The sequence below is a fragment of the Aphelocoma coerulescens genome, chromosome 2 (genome assembly GCF_041296385.1).
Source record: "Aphelocoma coerulescens isolate FSJ_1873_10779 chromosome 2, UR_Acoe_1.0, whole genome shotgun sequence".
In the NCBI taxonomy this organism is placed as follows: domain Eukaryota; kingdom Metazoa; phylum Chordata; class Aves; order Passeriformes; family Corvidae; genus Aphelocoma; species Aphelocoma coerulescens.
The window spans coordinates 133,220,475-133,243,551 of record NC_091015.1 but is presented as its reverse complement, the minus strand read 5'-3'; the positions used below and the strand labels follow the sequence as shown (position 1 = coordinate 133,243,551).

At 38.5% G+C, this 23,077-nt stretch overlaps 1 protein-coding gene across 1 annotated transcript in view; it reads right to left on the bottom strand.

The window, feature by feature from the left end:
• The window catches only part of PREX2 (phosphatidylinositol-3,4,5-trisphosphate dependent Rac exchange factor 2), a 175,277-nt gene extending 153,546 nt beyond the window's left edge, over window positions 1-21,731 (bottom strand). The window contains exons 1-4 of the mRNA XM_069004907.1: window positions 21,646-21,731; window positions 21,076-21,223; window positions 16,615-16,696; window positions 16,315-16,518 (exon numbers count right to left, since the gene is read on the bottom strand). Coding sequence (XP_068861008.1) covers window positions 16,315-16,455 — 141 coding nt within the window. The 5' untranslated portion in view covers window positions 16,456-16,518; window positions 16,615-16,696; window positions 21,076-21,223; window positions 21,646-21,731. The remainder of the gene's footprint in view (window positions 1-16,314; window positions 16,519-16,614; window positions 16,697-21,075; window positions 21,224-21,645) is intronic.
• Window positions 21,732-23,077: the final 1,346 nt, after the last annotated feature.

Below are 23,077 nucleotides of genomic sequence, written 5' to 3'. Positions count from 1 at the left end.
CTCTCCCATCTTTCATTCAGCAACGACTCCAGATGCCAGTTGTCAGAATATGCACCCCGCAGCAAGTGGCACCTCTGACAGGAACAGTATGGATGGAGTTCCAGTTGTTCCAAATAATGGAGGTCTGAATGCACCATAAACAATAGGCACATCTCAGAATAACTCTGGCATTTTTAGAACATTTATCCATTATGTGTTATCCAGCACTACTATCAGAATACACAATCTACAACACACATTAAGAGTCTTCTTAGCTAATGTAAATTTGGACATTCAAAGTAAATATTTATTTAAACGAAGACAAAGCACTTCCACTATGACACTAGAGTTCCAGGGTAATGTTAACTTCTTTTTGCTTTTTTGAGCTACAAGTATGTACAGTAGCTCCTAAAAGCCTTTACAAACACAGACATTAAGTACGCTTCTGGAAACAAGTATTTTATTCGTGGTCACTTAATGCATTCATTTTTTGGTTACCAAAGAGAGGTGACAAAAGCTGTCATCTTTTATTCATACTAGAGGCAGGCTGAAAGTAAAAAAACTGAATATGAATAAAGGAATTCTTTTTAGCAAAAGGAACAGTTTGCAATGGAAATCTAAAGCTGAAAATTTATACATAAATCTCATGCAAATCTTCTGAAGTAACAGGAAATCAGGAAAGAATGCCAGAAGGCCTGCCATGGGTGAATGAGGAGTCCCTGGACAAACTTAAACACAAACAGCTTAAAGAGGGTGGAAGCAAGTAAAAGTAGCCCAAGAAGAACACAGAGAAATTGTCCAAACATCCAGGGAGATGGTTAGGAAAGTTAAAGTAGTGGCAGAAGTAAATCTGGCCAAGGAATCAATGTTAACAAAACACGTTAGGTACTCCAACAACAGAAGACTAAGGAAAACATTGGTCCACTCAGGAAGGATACTGGCAACCTGGTTGCCAGGACATGGAGAAGGCTGAAGCACTCAATGCCATTTTTTGCTTCTGTCTTCACCAGCAAGTATCCAAGCCATATTATCCAAGCTACAAAAGGTGAAAACAGGAACTGGGAGAGTGAAGAACTACTACTCACTGTAGAAGACTAGGTTTGAGAAGATCTAACAAACTTAGCACTGGAAGAGGTTACCCAGAGAGGTTGTGGATTCCACATACCAGAAAGTGTTGAAGGCAGGCTGGACGTGGCTTTGAGCAACCTGATCTAGTGTTAGGTTCCCTCCCCATCGCAGGGGGCTTGGAGATAGATGATTTTTAAGACTCCTTCCAATCCAAACCATTCCATGATAACACCAATAAAGAAACAAAGGACAAATCTACTGGTTATTTTAGGAAGGGTATTTAACTTAATTCAGTAACTGAGAAAAAAGGAGAGGCAGAAAGCCTTCTATCCAAAGTACTCTCAATTTGTCCTTGAAGCAATTTGTCTTCACCCATTAACTACCTAGGTGAACAATTCCTAAAGTAAGCATCTCTAGTACAGCTCTAGTCCTCAGGTTAGGACAGACCCCCACCCACATATGCTTACATATTTATGGCACAGCCGTAATTATTTTATTATTCATATTTAGCACAGATTTATTTGCCTCTAAAACAAACCTGAAAAGAAAATTGGTATTAGAATGGCAGCAGCAGCCCATTCCCTACCACACCTTAAAATCTAAGGAAACTCGGTTTTCCAAAATTTCCAGTTAAATGGACATGCATAAGTATGAGCATACAAATTTAAAGTCTGTTGTATAGAAGTTTGCTTACAGAAAACTGGGGACAATCTAAATATATTTTCATTCTTCAGTTATCAAAGTACTTATCACTGAAGACATTCTCTCTCATTAAGGGAAAAACCAGACATGGACATTTTAATTAAAAAAATCAAAGCGTCTGTTGGGCAGGAGCAGCAGTATCTAATTCCCCAAGGCCAGGTGGCAAAGTCCTGAGTAGCAGTTATTAAAAGAGCAGTAAAAAAAGTATAAGATTATCGAGTCAAAGTACACGCAGAGGCTGAGACAAAGCATCTTGCCTAAATCCTGTCCCCAGGTGAATAGCTGGGAGTAGCAGAGTGCTGGCAGCTGAACTGATTTCACTCTGCACCAGAAGCACTGGAGATCTGAGGAGAATCTGAAATTTAACCAGCAGTCTAGTTCCTCAGGTCTTTTGTCTTAGCCTGGACACAGAGTCCGGCTACCTCATAATTTATGTTAACCATATATTCACATCTTAGGTCTGGTCATGACTCATCATGGCTTTAAAATCCATGTTAGATTTGGGGTATGCATGTAAATCAGAATTAAAACCCACTAAGAACAGAGGGCTAGATGCAGCTGTATATGACAATTTACTGAAGTAGAAACTAATTTATAAAGTGATGTGACAAGCCTTTACATAGAAAGTCAGTATTTGATAGCACCTGTGGTATCCACTTTTCCTAACTGCAAAAATTCATGAGAACACTAGTCCCCTAAAATATCAGGGTTTATTGTAATAGCAGAGGCTTTTTAAAGGCCAAAAATATTAAGATGCTTCATTTTCTCTCAAAACCTTAGAAGTGGAACGTGATTGCATGTGGTAAATCTGCAGTTAATGCACATTTTTCATTAACCAAGAAACTACCTCAAATTTTTCACTGTACAAGACTTCATACCACAGTAAGAATATTCAATAGGCATATATTTGCTTCCCATCTGCAGTGCAGAGTAAAGCTACAGCTACCCTAGTGACAATGAATGTTGCACCTAAAGTGAAGTTATTGATCAGTAACACCACCATCTCCTGCAAGACAAAACCAAGTAGATAAACTTGCAGAAATGGAAGAATAAAGGGTCAGCAACCAGAATTGCTGTGATATACTGGTAAATTCCTTTTGGAAGTCTGTGGCATAACTGTAGTAAATGCTTTATTCGTTACCACGAGTCCGACTATGGAAACATTTACTCTGTGAAATTAGAAGTTTTATAAATAAATAGGAAAGTCAGAGCAACGTATTATCCCAGAGCTGTTTGGTGGCTGGAAAACAACAGGAAAAGGACTGGAATAGCCATTATAGCCTTTACTGCCATGGTACATTAAGAAAGACAACAGCACACAAAGAACAAACATTTTAGACACAAAATAACATTCTGCCAAAACCCTGTTTTACATCTAACAGTTCCTGCAGTCAAAAGCCAAACTGCACTTGGCAAGTAAATACGGGGAAATTTTCATTACAAAGATATGCAATATGCAAATGCATAACGGTCATCATGGTGGTCATATTTTAATATTTTATTTTTTCCTATTGTAATATAATTTGGTCCAAACACCACACTTTTTTATTAGCAAAAGCTACAAGTGCAAAAATTGTTACTTTCTGTGCTGGATGCTGCTGAATAGAGATGAAAAATAATTAATCCAGTGTATTTCCAGTACACATTTCTCACAGGATGCCCAAATAAACTTCATTTGGTCCTTCATTTTTAATGATACAGCAATTGCCAGCATCACTTGCTCACACATACCCTATAGCAATCTACATAAAGTTAGTTTAAATGTCAGGACAACTGAGTATTTTATGTAATACTGCATCGATAACCATTTTGAAGTGGCATTTCTCTGCCAAATAAGTTTGGCAGAGAAACAAGAGAAGCTTTGGAAGATGAAAGGCAATTCCTTTTTACCAATTCACCTGAAAATTTTGACTCAGACCCAAAAAAGTGTGTGAAGGAATCCCATAATCAAAAATATTTCTCAGTGAAGAAGTACCCTGCAAATTAATTTGGAAAACCTATGTTTCACTGGATTGTATGTGTTGAAAAGTGCATTACAAAGTCCAAGTTAAGAACTTAATGAGATTGAGTCGTAACTAGTCAACTTAATTACTTAAAAATTGATAGTATAAATAGATGATAAACTACTGTAACTATAAAATACAATTTTACTTTTTAATAAAACATTTTTTAACTTGGAAGAAGTTTCTTCACTTGGTCTACTGAATGAAATTATGAAGTAATTCTACCAGTAGTACAGTTCCTGTTAAGCCTTTATCTTCATGTATTCCAATTAAAATAATCTTTAATCATGGCTGATGGTCATCTCTCACAACTCATGGGAATGTTCTGTAACACATCTATGCAAAATTTAAAGATAAGCAATCTCTTTTGAACTTACAGGCTGAATATTGACTAAAAAGATTTTCACAGTATTTTTCTGTGAGGCCAGTCAGATTCTTTGCCTTTCCTTACCTATGGAAAACCACAGCTTACATTGTAGCAGTATCAGCATAATTTATGCTCAGCTTCACATGAAAATTTCATCAGTGTATTTGACAAGACACTGATTTACCAGCCCCAATTTTGTCCTGGCACAGTAGACTAAAAACGAAGCATGATTCATTTTTGCAGTTCAAAACCTTACTATTATGAAAAGCTTCCAAATCTACTATATTTGTATTCTCCTCTGCTTTCCTTTTGAGGATATCAGTCATGCCCAAACTTTATTTCATCACCTATCCAAAACTATTTTAAACACAGCATAATATATCTGAGTGTTTATAAAGAGGCAACGTTAAGCATTCCCTGCTGTCAATTTGCTATTTCTAAGTGCAAATACTGAGATGTAATCAAGACAAGTAGAACAGACAGTAAATTGCCTTAAAACATTTAAGAGAGTGAAGCACTGCTTTTCAAGACAGATCACAGCATCTTCACACAGTAATGACAGGCAGTTCTCTGTACAGTCACACTTGGACTGAAGATCTTCCTTGGTAAGGGTCGAAGACCTCTCCAGTATCCGCAGAAAACAGGAAACTTTCCTTCCGACTGTTTCTGCCTGGTCTGACTATTGTAACAGTTCAGTAAACCTAAACATGGGAAAAAGTCCCTTTATTTCCTGTGAGAACAACCTCATAGCATATGGGAAGAAATTAATACACTCATACAGAATGTAACTGCCAACTTCCAGGCATTATTCTTAATAAACAAGATCTCATGCAGCGTCAAAGAGATAAATGAACCTTTAAGTAAATGAAAAGTTATTGCTATCAGCTCTTCACTCTTCTGCCCCTGACCACATCAAGAATCCTTCCAGGTATACTACAAGATATTTAAATGTGGTCTACAACCAATTAATCTTGCAATTTCCATTCATTAATTCGAGTATTATTATTATAAATGGTATTTATGTGTTGCACCATGTAACTGAACTACAGAGCCAACTTAATAGAAAATGAACCTTTCCACTTAGAGAAGACAACAGATATAATCCTTCTACTTAATATGTCTCTGCTGTAACTCTAAGCCACAGAAAGATCTCAGCTCTGCCAAAAATATTTCTAACATTATGGAAACAAGCTAGAACTTACCACTTTTGAAATGTTCAGTCAGTCACACCATTCTGAAAATGTACAGGTCTCTTTTACTGATAAAAGAGATTAACTAAAGATAGCTCACATGCTGCTCTCTCCAATAAAAAAATTCTCAATTATCTCTTGATAATTATTCCAATTTCCTATTTTATCATAAAAGAAAATTAGCACACAATAACCAAATTCAAAGATAATGGTATTTTCACACCTCAAGCTGACTGTATTTGAAGATGTCTAAGAACCACTGCACTTCTACCTTACTGCTCCACACTCACAGCAAACACACAATAACGTAGTTAACTTCTGGGACCATGAGCAGCATCTAATTTAACACTGCAAGAGCCAGTGATGCCTGTCCTATTAACACATATACTACGGGATGAGGAAGTCTCACCACATACTTGCCACGTTTCAAAGGGGATTTTTGTGCGAGTTTTCAGTTTTAGAACTAGTAACCCTTCCCTCTTCCTTTTCTATGTTGCTAGTGTATTTTTCCTTAATATTTTCTCCTTCCTATTTCCAGAGCACAGAAATGTAATCTCACAGCTCTCACTGTTCATATTCATTCCTGGTTTTGGCTACTTAATTCTTCACTGAGACCTCTTTCTACATCTTTTACCCATTCACAGAGCAAACAGAACGAAGAAGTGAATGGCAGCTACAAGTCATACTTCAAGCATCTTGCCCAATCTCTAAAAATACTACTTTTGATATTCAAAGTAAGAAGAGGAAAAAAGGATTAAGCAAGATTCTAAGTACTCTTTGCAGAAGGATAATCAGAATTCTAACACCTCTCATTACAAGAAAAGTTATAATTCAGTACCTCAGACATCTATTACACACATTTGGGGATATTTGGTTTTGCCCTTTGAAAACCGTATGCAAAAGACTAAGAATGAAACCATACAGAAGACCAATGATACTGACACCAGAAGAATTAATCACAAAATCACATTTGAAAGAGGATTGAAAGTATGAAAGGGGTTTCATGAAATGAATACTTAGATTTCCAACAAGAAAAATTGTGATGCAAGTACTTAGCAAATTTTGTAGACAGGGTGTTTAACATTCTGTAACATTCAGAAGTTACAGATGCCAAAAAAATACACAAATACAAAAATAATCAAACTCAGAAATCACTTAGTTTGCAACCAGGTACTACACCTACAGTCTTCAGGAGAGACAACCCCCAATCATGAAGCTCAATCTCCCTAAGCAATGCTACCATCTACAACTATAAAAAAAATTACTGTGTATTGTAGCTTAGGAATGGTATTCCCCAATTTAGTGCTCCCACTGAAACCACACATCACTCACCCACTCAGCCCCTGCTCCCCCTTCCCCTGTGGTGGGCTGGACAGGAGAATTTGAGGTACAAAAGGTTAAGATCACAGGCTGCAATAACAACAATTTACTGGAAACAGCAATGAGATAAGAAAACTAAGTGCGTAAGAAAGAGGTGAATGATTCAGATGGAAACAATACCTGACCACTGCCTCCATCATGCCACCCTGAAGGGACTCCTTTCTCCCAGAAAAAGACTGCCCTCCCCCGTCAATGGTGTGAGATGGTACAGAATAATCTCCAAGTCCCAGCCATGTGCCCTCCTATCTACTCCAAAAATTAACCCTGTCCTGGCTAGAACCAGGACACTGGGATAGACCTTTTCTCAAATCTGTCACAGCAATTCACAGGCTCCTTCCAACACCTCTCATTTTAGGTCTTTATCATATCCTGCAAGTTCATTTTAAAGTAGTATTTTATCATACCTTTCATGAACAAAAACCAACAGACACTAAAAGGAAGGAAGTAGCTCTCATTATAAATGTAGGTTTGCCATTTTCACAAAGGCATTCTATGAATCAGGACTTATTTACTGTCTTCCTGCTTCCTATGACTTCTGCAAAATGGCTCTCCCTCCCAGACAACAAAAAGATAAATACAAACTATTCAACCACATTTTACAAGTGACACAACACTAACGCTACAGGTGTGTGCCACTTTTTTCTTTCCTCTACCTTGTCAGGCTGTGGTATCTTTTTAATGAAAGCGGTACTTATATGCTGCAGAGCTTCAGTTGCTGCCAACATCTGTTCAACTCTCAAATGCCTCTGTGACTCTTAGAGCAAAGACCACACTCACACGACAGTCAGGGGATGGTGTCTCAAAGCATCCTGTCGCATGCTATTTCTTCTAGGAATCCAGATACACCATTTGCTTCAATGCCTTGGGTAAAGTAACTTAACACATACTAAGCAATAAAATGAAGTGGTTTTCCAGCCTTGTAGCACAAATTCATATCATCCCAGACATCAATCACTCTGTCACAACATATTTGATTTAGGCATAAAGAGACTGGGATTGTTAAGTCAACACACAGGATCACATTCATCCCTCATTCTAGGAATGACTCCTTTTAAACAGCCTTAGAAAATTAAGAGTTTATTTCACAGGTCTAATTATAAAACACTTTTTTAATGTAAATTCACCATAATTTTAATTGATACGGGTCACTTACTCTAGTTATTATAATAGGCAAAAATGTATTTAGAAAGTAAATATACCAATACATATAATGTATTTAAAATTCAGGCACAAGTGTCAGCACCCGCAGACAAGTTTCATTTTGAAGTGAGAATTCATATAAAACTTCCCTAGGAAGGGCAAGGATTATATTATTTATTCTACTCCACTCAGCAAGATATTATCAATTTGTCAAGGGGCCTGCATCACACAAATTACACTGAAATGGAGAAAGCCACCTTACTACAACGCATTGCTGTTTTTTCCTGTACTCTCTTCAGTTCTATCTGTTTCTCCTACACATTCCCTTCATGTTCTTTAGCCTTGAACTTGAAAGCTCGTCAGGGATGCCAGATGACTTGGCAGCCAGACTGCCAAAAGCACAAAGGACAATCTGGAGGTTTCATGGGACCTAAAATAAGTGTCAACCCCTGCTTTCTCAGCTCTGTCCCTACAACAGGATAAACTCAGCTGTGAGTAGCCTATGAGATAATTGTAGGAGCAATCAAGCTTGCACAAAATGAAGCTGGCTTTGAACAGCTATCCTTGCAGTTTCTCAGACATTTTAAGTAGATAATCATTCTTTTAGCATCAATTATGTATGAAGAGAAAGGGCTTCTTTGCTGTCAGAGTACTGAACTGGGAATCAAGACATCAGATTATATTTCTGGTTCTGGCACAAACTTCCACTGGGACCCAAAAATCAAGATCTGTCTCTAAGTTTCCCATTTGTAGAACTACACAGGTTTGATTTAATAATGAAAGCAAAGCACTGAAACATCTCTGAATAGAAAACAGTACAAAAGTGCCAGATTATCTGTTTTTAAAAAAACCCCTAAAACTGTGTACCTGAGTTTCCTCTTTAATTTTGAATAATTGTTTGCTGAACAGTACAGCCTGGCCATTTGCTCTGCAATTTCAGTGTATAGAGGAAACAAAGCAGAGATGCAACCCTGAAAAATCTGTGCTCCTGAAACTTCAAGACGGTCTGCCTTTTTTTCTGTCGTAGCAATAAATTGCAAATTGATGAATCATGGAGGTTGGAAAGGAGGTCGTCTAGCCCAAATGCTTGAACAGAGCAGTGTCAACTAGAAGAGGTAGTCCAGTCTTGCCTAGGTGATCTTTAAACAAAATAAAAAATAGCCTCTGGGCAACTTGTACCAGTTTTTGACGTTTTATTGTAAGCAATATTTTTTCCCTTCACATCAAGTTGGAATTTCCATCTTCCATGGCCTCTCCTACTGTGCACCTCTGAGAGGAATATGGCTGCGTCTTGCCCACATCTACCCGTCAGGGAATTGTAGACAATAATAAAAATTCCACCAAGCCTTCTCAAGGCCAGAGAAACCTTGCTCTCCCAGCCTCTTTGCAGCTCTCCCAGCCACTCCTCACCTTGCTGGTCAGTCCCAGCACCAGACTTGTGACAGTAAGTAAAATTATTTCTTCAATTAGGGAGCCAAAAATTTGACTGTCAGAAGTCTCACAGATGTAGAGAGTAAAGGATCACCTCTCTTCACCTACTGGCGTCACCCTTTCAAGAACAGTCCCAGGATGCTGATTCTTTTCTGCACTGCAAGGGTGCAATGCTGACTCATGTTTCAGCTCTTGTCCACAGGTACTCCAGGAGGCATCTCTGTAAAGCTGCTTTCTAGCCCCAGCCTGTACATGTGAACAGGGTTATTCCATCCCAGGTGCAGGACTCTACCCCTAAAATATATCACCCAGTACCAGATTCAGTCACCTCTTGAACACCTCCAGGGACAGTTACTCCACTTTGCTATCTTCATTCTTGCATTCCTCCTGAGTAGCCAATCCCCCACCAGTCCACATGTTCACCAAAGACAGAGATAATCCTGCTCAATCCCAAGCAGAAAACCAAATAATATGCATGTACTTGAGTCCTAAAGCAAAAACAGTTAAACAAAATTTCTGAAAAAGAATATGCATGACTATGTAAGTATACAAAGGTATTCAAGATACTTGTATAAAAGGGTAGAGTCTTAAATAAAATTTATCATCTTGCTCAAGCCTATATTTCATTCATGGGTAATCCAATGCCTTTCTGAACAGGGACGTATACTTTACGTAGAGATACATGGTTACAGCCTTCTACAGATGAGTAAATCATGCCAAGAAGCATCTTAGGTCAACTACAGCCAGTTTGGATTTATTTTAGCCAAAATACAGTTCCTTTTGGTTTCCAACATAAAGAACTTTTCAATTCCTCATGTGGTGTAATACTGTTACAACAACTTCGTCTAATTGACAAAATTGCTCTTCATGATAACCATACCAAATAAATAGAAACCAACCTTGGAATGCATAGTTTTAAAGTTTGGTGTTTATAAAATGGTGACAAAAATAACTACCAAAGGGGGTTGAAAAATACGTCTCCATAAATATTTGAAATCACTGCAAACAGCATACTATTAACAGCATTAGGCTGCATGGAATAACTTAAACTTGGACATTTTGATGGATGGTCCCCTCCAAGTAGTCTCTTCTAAATTAGCAGCTCATACTATAAATTTGTGAAATATATGTGTCAGGAGAGCGAGGACTGAGCTGTAAGGCAGAGCAAAGGAATAACTGGAACACTGCAAATATGATATTTTTATAAACACAGATAAATCATGAGGTTTTACAACACCTCTAAGCATATTATAGTCTTCAGAAAATTAAGTCTTAGTCTACAAATAAGTCTTAAGAACAGAAAAGTTTCTTAAATGCTATGAAACAAAGATTTCTCCCTTCAGTATTCTAAACTTTTCACTGAACAGCTAAACAAACCACCTTTCTTCCTAAAGAAGAGTTCTTCACAATATATTCTAAGTGCATCTGAGAGCAGTAAGTGGAAATCCATTGAAAAGTATGAAATATTTGTCTATTGTCCAGCATAAATATCTCCATTTCCAAACAAGACAACATATGTACTTGAAAATTCTTCAGAAAAAACCTCTTCTTTTTGCCACTGTCATACATTGCACGAACTCTGTGCTCAGCTAGTAAAGACAGAAAAAAATATCTTTTCTGCTAATCCACTCCATAAAGCAGAGTATTCAACCTTAGGGGCAGGGATTACAAAGAAATAAACAGCTTTTACACAGTTACCCTTACTCTGATGTGCACCACAGGTGGTGCCATCGATACAGACAAGCAAAGTCAAATAAAAATAGAATACCATGCTTACATTTTTTGTTAGCACTTAAGCAAGTTAAAAACAGCAGAAATTGGAAGTGAATGGAAAAGATATTGACTTTCTATGGTAATTGTGTTTGCACTTCCTTTTGACTTTTTCTGATGAAGTAGCCACAGAATGCCGTTTTTCTTTTCCTGAAGAGAAAGGAAATCACATAACCTTATCAAAAAATGCAGCCAGCTAAAACCCTTCCCTTCCATTCATTTAAATCCCTTTTATAAAATATAAATGCAATTATGAAAAGCACTATGAAGTCACTAATCATCACTGTAATTGAGATATACATGTAATACATTCAGTGAGTGGGACTAGATGATCTTTATGGGACCCTTCCAATTTAAGGTATTCTATGATATATACACATGCACACAAAAACAACACACAGAGACACACTGTTTTTGTACCAAACTACAGCCATAAAAGATCATTTATAAATTGTTCTTATTTGTAGAAAGCCTAACATCTAACCTTATTATAAAGCATAATTATTTGAGGAGTTTTCATTGGTAACACAAATCCCCTATTGCTTGTCAGGGTTAGTAACACTGAATTTTACTATAAAAGTTACCTGAAGTCTTAATTACTATAATCACTTCTCCAACTAATTAGTCTACTCAACAATCAGAGAAATATGTATTGAGCCAAGAGACAGGGAAGGTTCAGCAGGGGAATACAGATCCTGAGGAGTCACACAGACACTGAGAAGGCTGAGCAATAAGCCTTATAAACAATATCTCTTTATACACATTGAAAAGCAAGGATTCAGCTTCCTTTAACAAGGCACACACATTTAAAGAAAACTAACCACTTTTTCACTTTAGTGCAAGCAGAAGATAGTATAGGATGTAATGAAATCAAAATGATACTTAAGAGTTAACTGGCAGAAACATATATATATATATATTCTCTGAGAGAGACTGTAAACCATACTGTAGTCTACATAATAAACTAGCTTTGTTTTTTTCCCCCAGCTGCTTCAAGATCTAACTAGCCACCCCAGCTGAGGCCATGGGGAAGGCTTACAGGAGTGCCAACATCTGCTTCTATTCCCATCAATGTCAAATTTGTCAGAACACGAAACTGCGCCAGAGAAACAATCTCTGCCATAGAAAAATAAACTTCACTTCCATGGATATCCCCTGCAGTACCAAGTACAGCAGATCAATTACATTGCCAATTTCTATTCCAAAATAAAGTTTCTTTCCAAAAAATATATATGTACATTTTTTATATGTATATACATATATGTATATATACATGCGTATATGTACATGCATCCTAAAATTCTTTGTGGCCTGGTTTGCTTTACTGGCCAGTCAGTCAGTGTAAATCACAATCATAAGAACCAAGCCTTATACCAAGTAACAAAGTCACAAATTAAACTAGCCACTTTTTACCAACTCCTTACTATTAAATGCTTTTTAATGTCTCATCAACTTCTACCCACAGCTTTACTGGTCTCTTTACTACTGCTGTGTTTAGGATTCAAGTGAGTACCCTGATCACACAGTAAATGAAACCTTGCATGAAAACATTCAGCAAATTACAAAAAAAACCCAACTATTTCTTTAAAACTTTCATTAAAATTATATATTCTCCAGCATAAAATCATGGACCAATGAGAATCTTAGAAAAGTTTATGTAGTTTTCCTCTAGTTAGCTAGTCATAGAATAGAATTGTTAATGTTGGAAAAACCTCCAAGGTCACCAAGTTCAACCAGTAACCCAGCACTGCCATGTTCACCACTAAACCATGTCTCCAGGTGCCACATCAACCTGTTTTTTGAACAGCTCCAGGGATGGCAATTCCACCACTTCCCTGGGCAGCCTGTTCCAATGCCTGACACCCATTCAGTGAATAAATTTTTCCTAAAATCCAATCTACACCTCCCCTAGCACAGCCTAGGGCCATTTCCTCCTGTCCTGTCACTTTTTAGCTGGAAAAAAGAGACTGATTCTTACCTCACTACAACTCCCTTTCAGGTACTTGTAAAGAGTGATAAAGTTTTCCCTCAGTCTCCTTTTCTCCAGGCTAACTGTGCTTATAGGGCAACAAAGGAAATTTTCATTATATTTATGTAGATCACAGTAAGCATACACATTTGGTCATTTGCTGTAAAGAAGGAAATAGATAAGGTATATATCGATAAAGTCACAATTTTTTTTAAAAAGCATCTTTACTATAAGTATTCAAGGTAATATTAATTATCCAGTTACACAGTCAGATGACATGGAATTATTTTAGACAGAGCAAATATTCACCAACTGTTGCCTTCTACTCCCTCCAGAAAGTTCATTTTGCTAAGAAAGAAAGATTTTCCTCTATCCTTGCAAGTACAGCTTCTCTTTCATTGAAAAGATTTTGCCACAGGAAGATGGTATGATCACCAGCAAGAACATTCAGAAGCAGAAAAATCCCAATTGCTAATTTAGCCAGTAAGTATCAATTGTTCATAGCGGAAACTTAATATTGTAGCTTATTAAAAAAAAAAAAGTCCATCTACAGATACAGTTTTAAAAGGCATTTTAGTGTCTTAAGTAAATTCTTCCATCACTTGTTCCTCCTAAGAAATGCTAGAGTACAAAAACTCTGGTGCTGCAATGACACTCTAAATGTTATAATGAAATGTCTGAAGAAAAAGTATAGCATTTATTCATAATTTCCTGTGCATGCCTCCTCTCTCCAACATTGCTGCAACTACTGGGCGACTTAAGTTTATCCACCTCACATATGTTTACATACCTCACTGCAATTGGCCCGAAATTGTTATTGCTCTGTATCACTGAAGTCTCAACAGACTACACTACTATAGTTTATTACTGGAAGATTCAGGAGATACGAAAGAATAATATTAATACAACCAGACCTTTCCACTCAGATTGTTTTGTGATGAGTGCAGACATAAAACAATATACTGTATTTATACAGCATAAAGCCAAAAAAGAAGAGGTGAATGAACTCACATGGGAATGACTACTCAGCTACTTCTATCTAATAAAGTAACAAATATATCAAATCTTCTGCTTTGCACCTTAGTGTTACAGACTTTTGACAGAACATACAAACCCAAGCTACTTCTCACTACACTGATGATAAGTGGAGGATGAGCAATCATAGAGGAGTAGGGAAACAAAAATACTTTATATAACCAACCAGAAATTTGTTCTCAGCAAGACTCTTTAACTCCAACATAAACAAAAGAACCTAAATAAATCTAGCATATAATAGATATTTTTCCAGTGTAGGGAAACCAGCAAAGCATTTCCCATGTTGACACACTCCAGCAAGTCACTTCCTCCTTATAACCTCTTCATTCTCTAGCCATGCACAGGGGTTTTTTCCACTTATCTAAGAGAATACCTTATTTCCTATTAACTACAGTGAAAACTACAAGTACTCTGAGCAAACTCTTAGGGCAACTATAACTGGCTTCAGCTTCTCAGTCATAAAGGAAACGTGGTTTCTACCACAGTGAGCTCTACTGACGACACTGAGGTGACCTGGAAGCCTAACCCTTAACTTTGACTGGAACATCAACCCCCCACGCAATGATGGTTTTGATGGCTTACGTAAAATCAATGCCATGGTCTCCATACTGGGCCTAGTCCATAAATCCACCACCACAGTTGCTCTCAACAGTAGTCCTAGCAGGTAGACCAAAGGCAAGCTCAGAAGTTGTTTCCTCAAACAAAACTGAGGTATAGTAAAAATATGTGACATTTCCCCCTGAAGGACTTGTATCTCTGAACTGTCACTTGAACCCTGCCCACAATCATTAATGAATCTGATTAGATTCATTACAATCTCACATTCATGTGACATGCACACATGAATCTGATCTGAAAAGCTGATGTAGAACCAAGTGTTTAATAGCAACACTTCTCCCTCTCTCCATATGATTTATTTAGATCATCTTGATCCAAATTGCAAAAAAACTTATTACTGAATTCAGTGTCTGGATAGAACTTGAAACAGATACAGATTCTGATCCTTGGGAGTATTGGAACACTTACTCTTTGAACACAAATATCCTATGTCTAAAATCTTAGAATTCGAAATTAAAGATATTACAAATTCTTCAAATTTGCTAAAATGATCCAACACTGGCAGACACCAAATTTGGGGCTTAAGGTAAGATATGGAAGAACATTGCCTTAGAATAGGTTGGTTTTTTTTTTTAATAGATGAAACCTGATCATTAAATGGAAGCAAATAAAACAATCGCACAGCCTCTTTTTCAAATATTCATCCTAAACTTAAAAAAACCCCAAACACATTGGACCATTTACCATTTTTCATGGTTCTGCTGAGGATAAACATATGGAGAAAATAAGCTACTCTGTAGATCTTGTTTCACTCCAATGTCTGTGCTTTTATTCTCCCTGTCACAGCCAACTTAAGAATTTCCTCCTTCATGGTAATAAGCAGAAAGTCCACAATTCTCAAGGCAGCAAAGCAGGAAGTTTGCACTTGGAAGGATTTCCCCTCTTCAATGGGACAGGAGTAGAGAAAAGCATGATGGGGCTACTGTGGAAACTTTTGCAATCTGAAGCAGCTGATTTGGACATATTTATCACATCAGAGCCCTAAAGTGATGCTACCAAGATCAGGCACAAATGAAACACTGCCCACATCTGTTCTGCAATAATTTGTTACTTTGGCTTTTTGAGAGAGAACTCCTGCCTTTCTGACTAGGGTATTACCTGGCACCAATAATTCTATCAACAGTGATAATCCAATGTAGACGGAAGTTAAAACTGCCACAGCACAGCTCAGCAGAACGCACTACCTTCGCAGCTGACCCTGTATCACAAGACAGGAGTGAATGCCACATGTGGCTTTAATGCCAAGCAGCTGCTGCACGCCAGCACGCCCTCTGTCCTGCTCCCTCCCCCCTGCACCGCTGGGTTTCCAGGACTATCTCAAGTAGTGGAACTACAGCGCCCTGAAATGAACACAAGCCCCCACACCCGTTGGGTTTGGGGGAACCCAAACACATCACTCCCATCCGCTTCCACGCGCGGAGATGCGAGATCACCAGTGCCAGAGTGCGGCCGGGGGATGCCGGGGGGGAACGCGCGACCCCTCTTCGGCTATTTCAAAACCTGTTACTCCCCCTCCCTTTTAAGCGAAAGCTCGGGATAAAGCCCTTTCCCGGCCGCGAGTCCCGCGGTGCCGCGGCCGCCCCGCTCCCCACCGCGCCGGGCGCCGCCTGCCCCGCCAGCTGCGGGAGGAGCGGCCGCGGGGCCCCGAGCCCCGCCGCTCACCGACACCAGGAACTCCAGCGTGCCCACGTAGTCCCGCTCCGTCTTGAGCAGCTCGTTGAGGACGCACACGCGTAAGCGAAGCTGCTTCTCCAAGTCCTTCCCGCTTTCCCCCTTGCCTTCCCCTTTGCTTTCTTCTGTCATGGTGCAGCGAGGAGGATCGGTGCTCCCAGCCCGGCGCCTTCCCCCGAGCGCCCCGGCACTGCGCTGCGGACAAGGACAACAAAAGACCCCGCCAAGTTACACAGCGGGGCCGGGCTCCGGCCGGTCCCCAGCCACGCTGCAGCCGCAGCCCCCGCTCACCCCGCTCCCGCGGCGGCCCGAGGTCCGGAGGCGACGAGCCACCCCAGTGCGCGCTCCTTTCCCGTCAGGAAGGGGACACAGCCTGGAGGAAACGAGCGGTCACTGGTTCCCAGCTCGCCCTGCTAGCTGAGAGGTTGGAAAGCCTCCGCAGCGGCACAGACTTGGACATTAATCAAAAGCTTTGTATCCATGTGACTCCAACCCCTTCCCCCCCTTCGCTAAATCTCAGGAAAAAGGAAAGGAAACAACTTCAGGGAGGATTGCGTGCCAGCAGCTGCCTGTTTCACACACAAGCTGCGAGCTCCAGTTTGAGGCTAATTGGACTCCTCCAACAACAGAGTAAAAGAATTATAAAAATGTCCCAGCAAGCTGGCTGGCCAGGGAATCGGCAGTTGTTTTTGTTTTGATTTTATCATCAGCAAAGAGCCATTTCAACTTCCCCTTCCACACCTTCCCACGAGATGTATATTACAACGTGTATTATAAATACGAGCTGTGATATTCTCTCGAACAAACATACACAGCTAAGCATGTACTGAGCAGGTACCAAGAAGTTCTTTGAAGATAGTGGGGGGGGGGGGGGTAGGTTGGCTGGTTTGTTTGTTTATTGAAACAAAATGCTATAAACTCTCCACATTATACAGTTTTCCTATCTGCCTATCAGATTTGCATGATATATTAAAGGGATAAAAAATAATTCAGTAGGTATTCAAACAGTTAGCAAAAAGTATACAGCTGTTTTAGGCAAGGGGAACTGATTTCTTGAAGACTGAAATATGTCAGGACACTACAATGTGAATTTTAAGACCACTGATGAAAGCAGAAGTTTCCTCTGGCTAGCTCTTCAGTTTGTGACTGGAAAGAAAATACAGGTCTTCAAACTTACATATTCCATATCAACTATTTTTCTAAACCTTCAACATCCGAAAGGGAGAGAATAAAGTGAAAAGCTGAGTGTAAAACTCTTCTACAGCTGCCAGAACAAGTTGAGCCAGTGAGAGGAGTCTTTAGTGGGAGAGAATAAGAACATTTGTGTTCTGATAACTAGACATCATCTAGCTCTCTCCCTCAGACATTTTTTGGGAAACAGGACACACTTCCCACAAGAAGTTTTGAGAGGAGAAAAAAAAAGAGGAGAAAAAAAAAGAGGAGAAAAAAAAAGAGGAGAAAAAAAAAGAGGAGAAAAAAAAAGAGGAGAAAAAAAAAAGAGGAGAAAAAAAAAGAGGAGAAAAAAAAAGAGGAGAAAAAAAAAGAGGAGAAAAAAAAAGAGGAGAAAAAAAAAGAGGAGAAAAAAAAAGAGGAGAAAAAAAAAGAGGAGAAAAAAAAAGAGGAGAAAAAAAAAGAGGAGAAAAAAAAAGAGGAGAAAAAAAAAGAGGAGAAAAAAAAAGAGGAGAAAAAAAAAGAGGAGAAAAAAAAAGAGGAGAAAAAAAAAGAGGAGAAAAAGAGGAGAAAAAGCCTATTTCTTTGAATGTGACCTACTTGCTTGCATCCTCCCCTTCCCAAACACAAACAGCTCCTGTGCATAATGCCAAGGCAAGGAGCAGCATTTTCTGGGACCAATTCTGCCATAGGTATCCTGCTCAACCATTTATGCGTGTGCAGATCAGCCTGGGAACATCAGCCTGCTGACATCAGCATAGCTCCTTCCTCCGTATGGTGCTAGTCCATTTCAAAAACAGACACTGATTTTCATGAAAACCAAAATTTCATTATTTTAAGTACCTCATGGCCCTGCTAAATTTCGTTCAAATGGATTGATGGGTTGAAAAGCCAAACACAGCTCACTGAAGCCTCTTTCTTTATAAAACCTGTTTAAAATAGACAACATGTCTGATGATTAGCTCAAAACTTGTTCGCCGTCTTGGTGGGCTTCATCAGTGAGACACTGTCCCAAAGTCCTGAGGCTCTGTGGCATCTGCCGTGATGCTATGGAGGAGATTAGGTGTTTCACAATTGCTTGCATTAGCATCAAGAAGGCTGATGCTATGGTGGCAAGACAAAAAAAAAAAAAAAAAAAAAAAAAAAAAAAAAAGTCACCCACTGAACCCCATGATGAAGTTCTCAAGTGATAACCAGAAAAAAGGATCCAAAGCCACTGGAGTAGAACACACTACGGTTTCCAATTCCTAAATGAATGTGGGTGCCCTTCTTCAGGCCATCGTAGCCAAATGCCTCAAATCTGTTAAAATTCCTGTGAAAAAGCACCCTCTCTAAGAAAGCAGAAATAAGGGTCCACTACATTTTTGATTTCAGACATTCCCCTGTGTTCTCGGCTTCAGCTGTGTGACATTGGTTGTCACAATCCACATGCACCTCACAGACCAAGGTGACAGCTAAAAGAGGCAGAAGCAGCAGCTTACTGTCTTTCTTTCCCATCATCTATAGAAGTAAGAATCCCTTCCCTTTACATCCCTTGTTTGTATCTCACTGCCAAGAGACCTTAAAGCCAAAGTGCTCCTTGTCCTACTTTACGCTCTTGCTGCCCTCACACAATGCTCCTTCATTGAAGCAGGCAGCTCCAGCTATCTGGGCCAGCAAAAGCATTAGTGACAACACACAAGAGATTTTTATGACTCATCTAAGGCCACTGGACAGAGCAAAGCCCACAGCAGATGTGCAATGATAGGAAAAGTCATTCTAAGTACTAGACACAATCTATGGAAAACATACGTGCCTATAGGCTCAGCCAGTTTTCCTGACAACTTGCTTGAAGTAATAAAGACACGGGGCAAATTACTCTTTTCCCCTAGCTTCAGGGAAAAGCTAAATTGCTCCAATTGTAGTTTTCACTACACCAAAATTGAGTAAAAAAGAGTGAAGTAGAAGAAAGGTAGACTATAGAGCCATAAGATAAAAAAATTTAGCCTAAACAAGACATTTTAAGCAACTAAACAGCCGATTTTACACTGTGATGTACCAGAAAACTTGACTAGGAGTGTTCCTGTATTTTAGACAAGTAGTGCCATGTAAAACAGTGTACTGCTTATGCTAGCATGTGGGAGACAGCAATCCTTGCTCCCTATGTGGAAAGACATTGATTTGGAGAAACTGGAAAAATCATACCGTTCCCAAGGGATGTTATAACTCTGGAATGCAACAAGAGCTATTTTGGTCCAAGGGTATTTGAGGCCCAAGCTGGATTTCTACTTAGAATCGTGTTGAAAAAATACAGCAATAAATACGGCCTATACACATAACCACTGAGGATGGATGTGACCTCTTCAGATCTAGTCCAACCCTCCTGCAGAAGACTGCCCAGGGCAACAGGACAGGTTGTCCAGCCAGGTTTTGAGTAACTCCACAGATGGAACTCCACAGTCTCTTTGGGAAATCTGTGCCAGTGTTTGATCAGTGTTCTACAGTAAAAAACAAACAAAAAAAAAGTCTTGTGTTCAATCAGAATTTCATGGTTTTTAACATGTACCCATGACTTCTCATGCAGTCAGCTGGCCCTACTGAGAAAAATCCAGCTCCCTCTTCATCATTCCCTCCCAATAAGCATTTAGAAACTAGGATAAGATTGCCCATGAACCTTCTCTCTTCCAGGCTGAATAGTCCCATCTCCCTCAGCCTCTTCACATATGTGAGATCCTCCATTTCCTTAATCATCTTTGTGGTCCTATCTGATAATCTGAACCAAGATTCCATATTACATATCTTATGTGTGACGGATGATAGCAATTAAACTGCAGTGATCTGCCGTGACACTGATGGTCTCTGTGGGAAAACCACATGGATTTGTTTCTGTGTTGCCACTGAATGATGGATATTGATGCAAGACAGCTTCAATATCACACAAGAATGAAGTCAAGTGTTCTGCAGGACACATTATCTTGTATTACAGCATTCTAAAGGACTCCAGCTGGGAATTTAAAATTGTCTTCTCAGAGAGATCTGAAATAAATTTTATATTAAAAACAAATCAAAACAAAAACAAACAAACAAACAAAAAAGCCCCACACCTCCTTAAGAGTTACTAAGAGGCCCATCCAAAAAAAAATGTGATTAACACTATAAAAGTTCACTACAATAAAAAGTTTCTTTACTTCTAGTATTGTACTGTGCAATTAAAATGTTAATATGTATGGGGTTAACTATAAAGTGTTACGAAGTGTTGAAGAGTAAATAAATTGCAAAGTTCACTTTTGACACATTACTGTCTGTTCATTCACCACAGAGTTTACACCAAACCAACTTCTCAACCACAGGTTTTAAAGAGAAGTCATTATATGTATCGAATGAACCAAAATAATCAGTTCTATAATCTTCTTTATGGCATTTTGGAAGAAAGATGGAGGTAATTTAACCACAAAGACATTTAAATGGTCTCAAGCACAGTAAATTATAATTTTCACTGTAAAATAATTATCAACATAATGAGTAAGCTCATATAATCAAAAGCTTTCTGCAGGTATTCTGAATACAAGCTGGTCTCCCTCCCAAAACCAGATTTTTTTTTACCCCAAGCTGCTACAACATTGCTCTCCCAAGTATGAATGCGCAGGACTTCACCACAAAGTTTTTCCAGGAGCCTCTTATGATGGTGTGTATCTATCCACAAGGCTTTTAATAATTTTATTCCAACCAGCACAAGGGACACAGAAAACATCTGCAGCAAACAAAATTTTAACATTCAGCTTTACTTTGCATGGAAAGAATTACTGCATGACTCAAATCTAATTTATCAAAAAATAAATCTAAAAGGACATACAGAAATTATATCTCTTAATAAAAAGGGTGATTTACATTTCACTTAAATGAATGTATTTGATTTTCCCTGTGGGGATGAATTGTGCCTTTAAGAAACCCTGCAGCAAAAGCCACCCGAGTCCTACAATGACAAGTGATGGTTTCTCTTCAGAAGGTTATCTAGCATGAGCCAGCATGCACACAGAACACCAAGACAGGAGCAGAATTAGTCCAAGTGTCTTTTTACTTTAAATCGGTATTAAAAAAATCATGTACTAACATAAATGCATGCCAAGATTTCCTCAAGAAGCTCTAATTAGGTGAGGAAGAAATTTACCTTACCTGAAGTCACCATTACAAAATAAAAATGGTCTCAACAAACTTCAACCCCATCTTAGGTACCCTGTTGAAAGCTATTTAAACTAAAACCTTGCCTTGTGTAATGTCTAAGCAGAAGAACAGAAAGGACAGCTGCAGGCAATTATTCTACCTCAATTTGTCAACATCTGATCACAGCTTCTTCACGTTAGCTATTTAGCAACCTTTCTAAAAGCTGGTAGGAAATTGAAATAAAATTAATTATAAACCATGCAAGCTGAAATAAGAGGAGTACTACTTATACAAGTAATGTTAAAAACCCCATCTTGGTAAGAAGTACAAAGTCTTTCATGTTGCTAGCCATTTTTATATCACTATGGATTCTACATGGGAAAGAAGCCCTAGCAGATCAATTAAAACACCTTTTTCGATCTGTGCATGGGATCTCTGCAGAGCAACCAAAGAGAGATTGAGCAACAGGGATTTTTGTGGAAACAATGACAAAAAAGTAACTCAGCCACTCTTTGGCTTTTGGCTAACAGACAAATAAATAAATCATGATACAAAGAAAAGTGTAGTGAATTTCCATTCTGTTTACTTTCGGGTAAAAATAAAAACAATCTTATAATAAGAAGAAACTAATTAAGAGCTTTCAGGAATAATTTTACCTGATGTACGGTAAGTTCTTCCAAGACTGTAGCATGTTTGTTTGCTTATATTTAATCATAGGGCAGTAACTCATCCCTAAGTTTCTAACACTAGTTGTTGAACTGTTATGTAAACATATGCAACTATTTTGAAGGACTTAGAAGGTGGAAAGAACATTACATTCATCATCTGGTACAACCTAAAAGACAGATCTGTATCTGACTTTAACAGGCATCCTTTTTATTTTAGCAAGTACATTTTGTCTAGACCCACTTGAAGGCTCTCTTTCACTCAGCTTGAAATACCTTTGATATAAGAGGTATTTTTATCACATCTTAGTAAGGAACTTTTGTCCCTCAGAGTGCAAAGATGTTCTGTGCAAATTGTTATTCGCAGTTTAATACATTAAGTATTTTATTTAACAAAAATCTTTGGTTTGATGCTCAAAAAGGTGGGGGTTTAATCTCAAGTATTTTAATGTTCTTACTCTTGGACAATGGCTTAGGTATTTTTTCATCTTTTTTTGAAGTGTAAAAATGATCAGTAGTCTTTCTAGTCACTGCATGCGCAGTGTAAAATACTGTCAATATTTGCTGAAAATCTTAAATTAATCTTAAATTAAGCAATGCTTCTAATTGGGTTTAAAAATTTTTTATTTTGCTTTCATTGCTGGATTGAATGATACAGGATCCTCAAATATCAATCAACTTAAAGCCCAAGACCAAAAAAAATCTCACCTCAATTCATACTTTGTCAGAAATTATTTTTATGCTCCCAAATGTGTGTTTGAGAGAGAGGATGGGGAGCA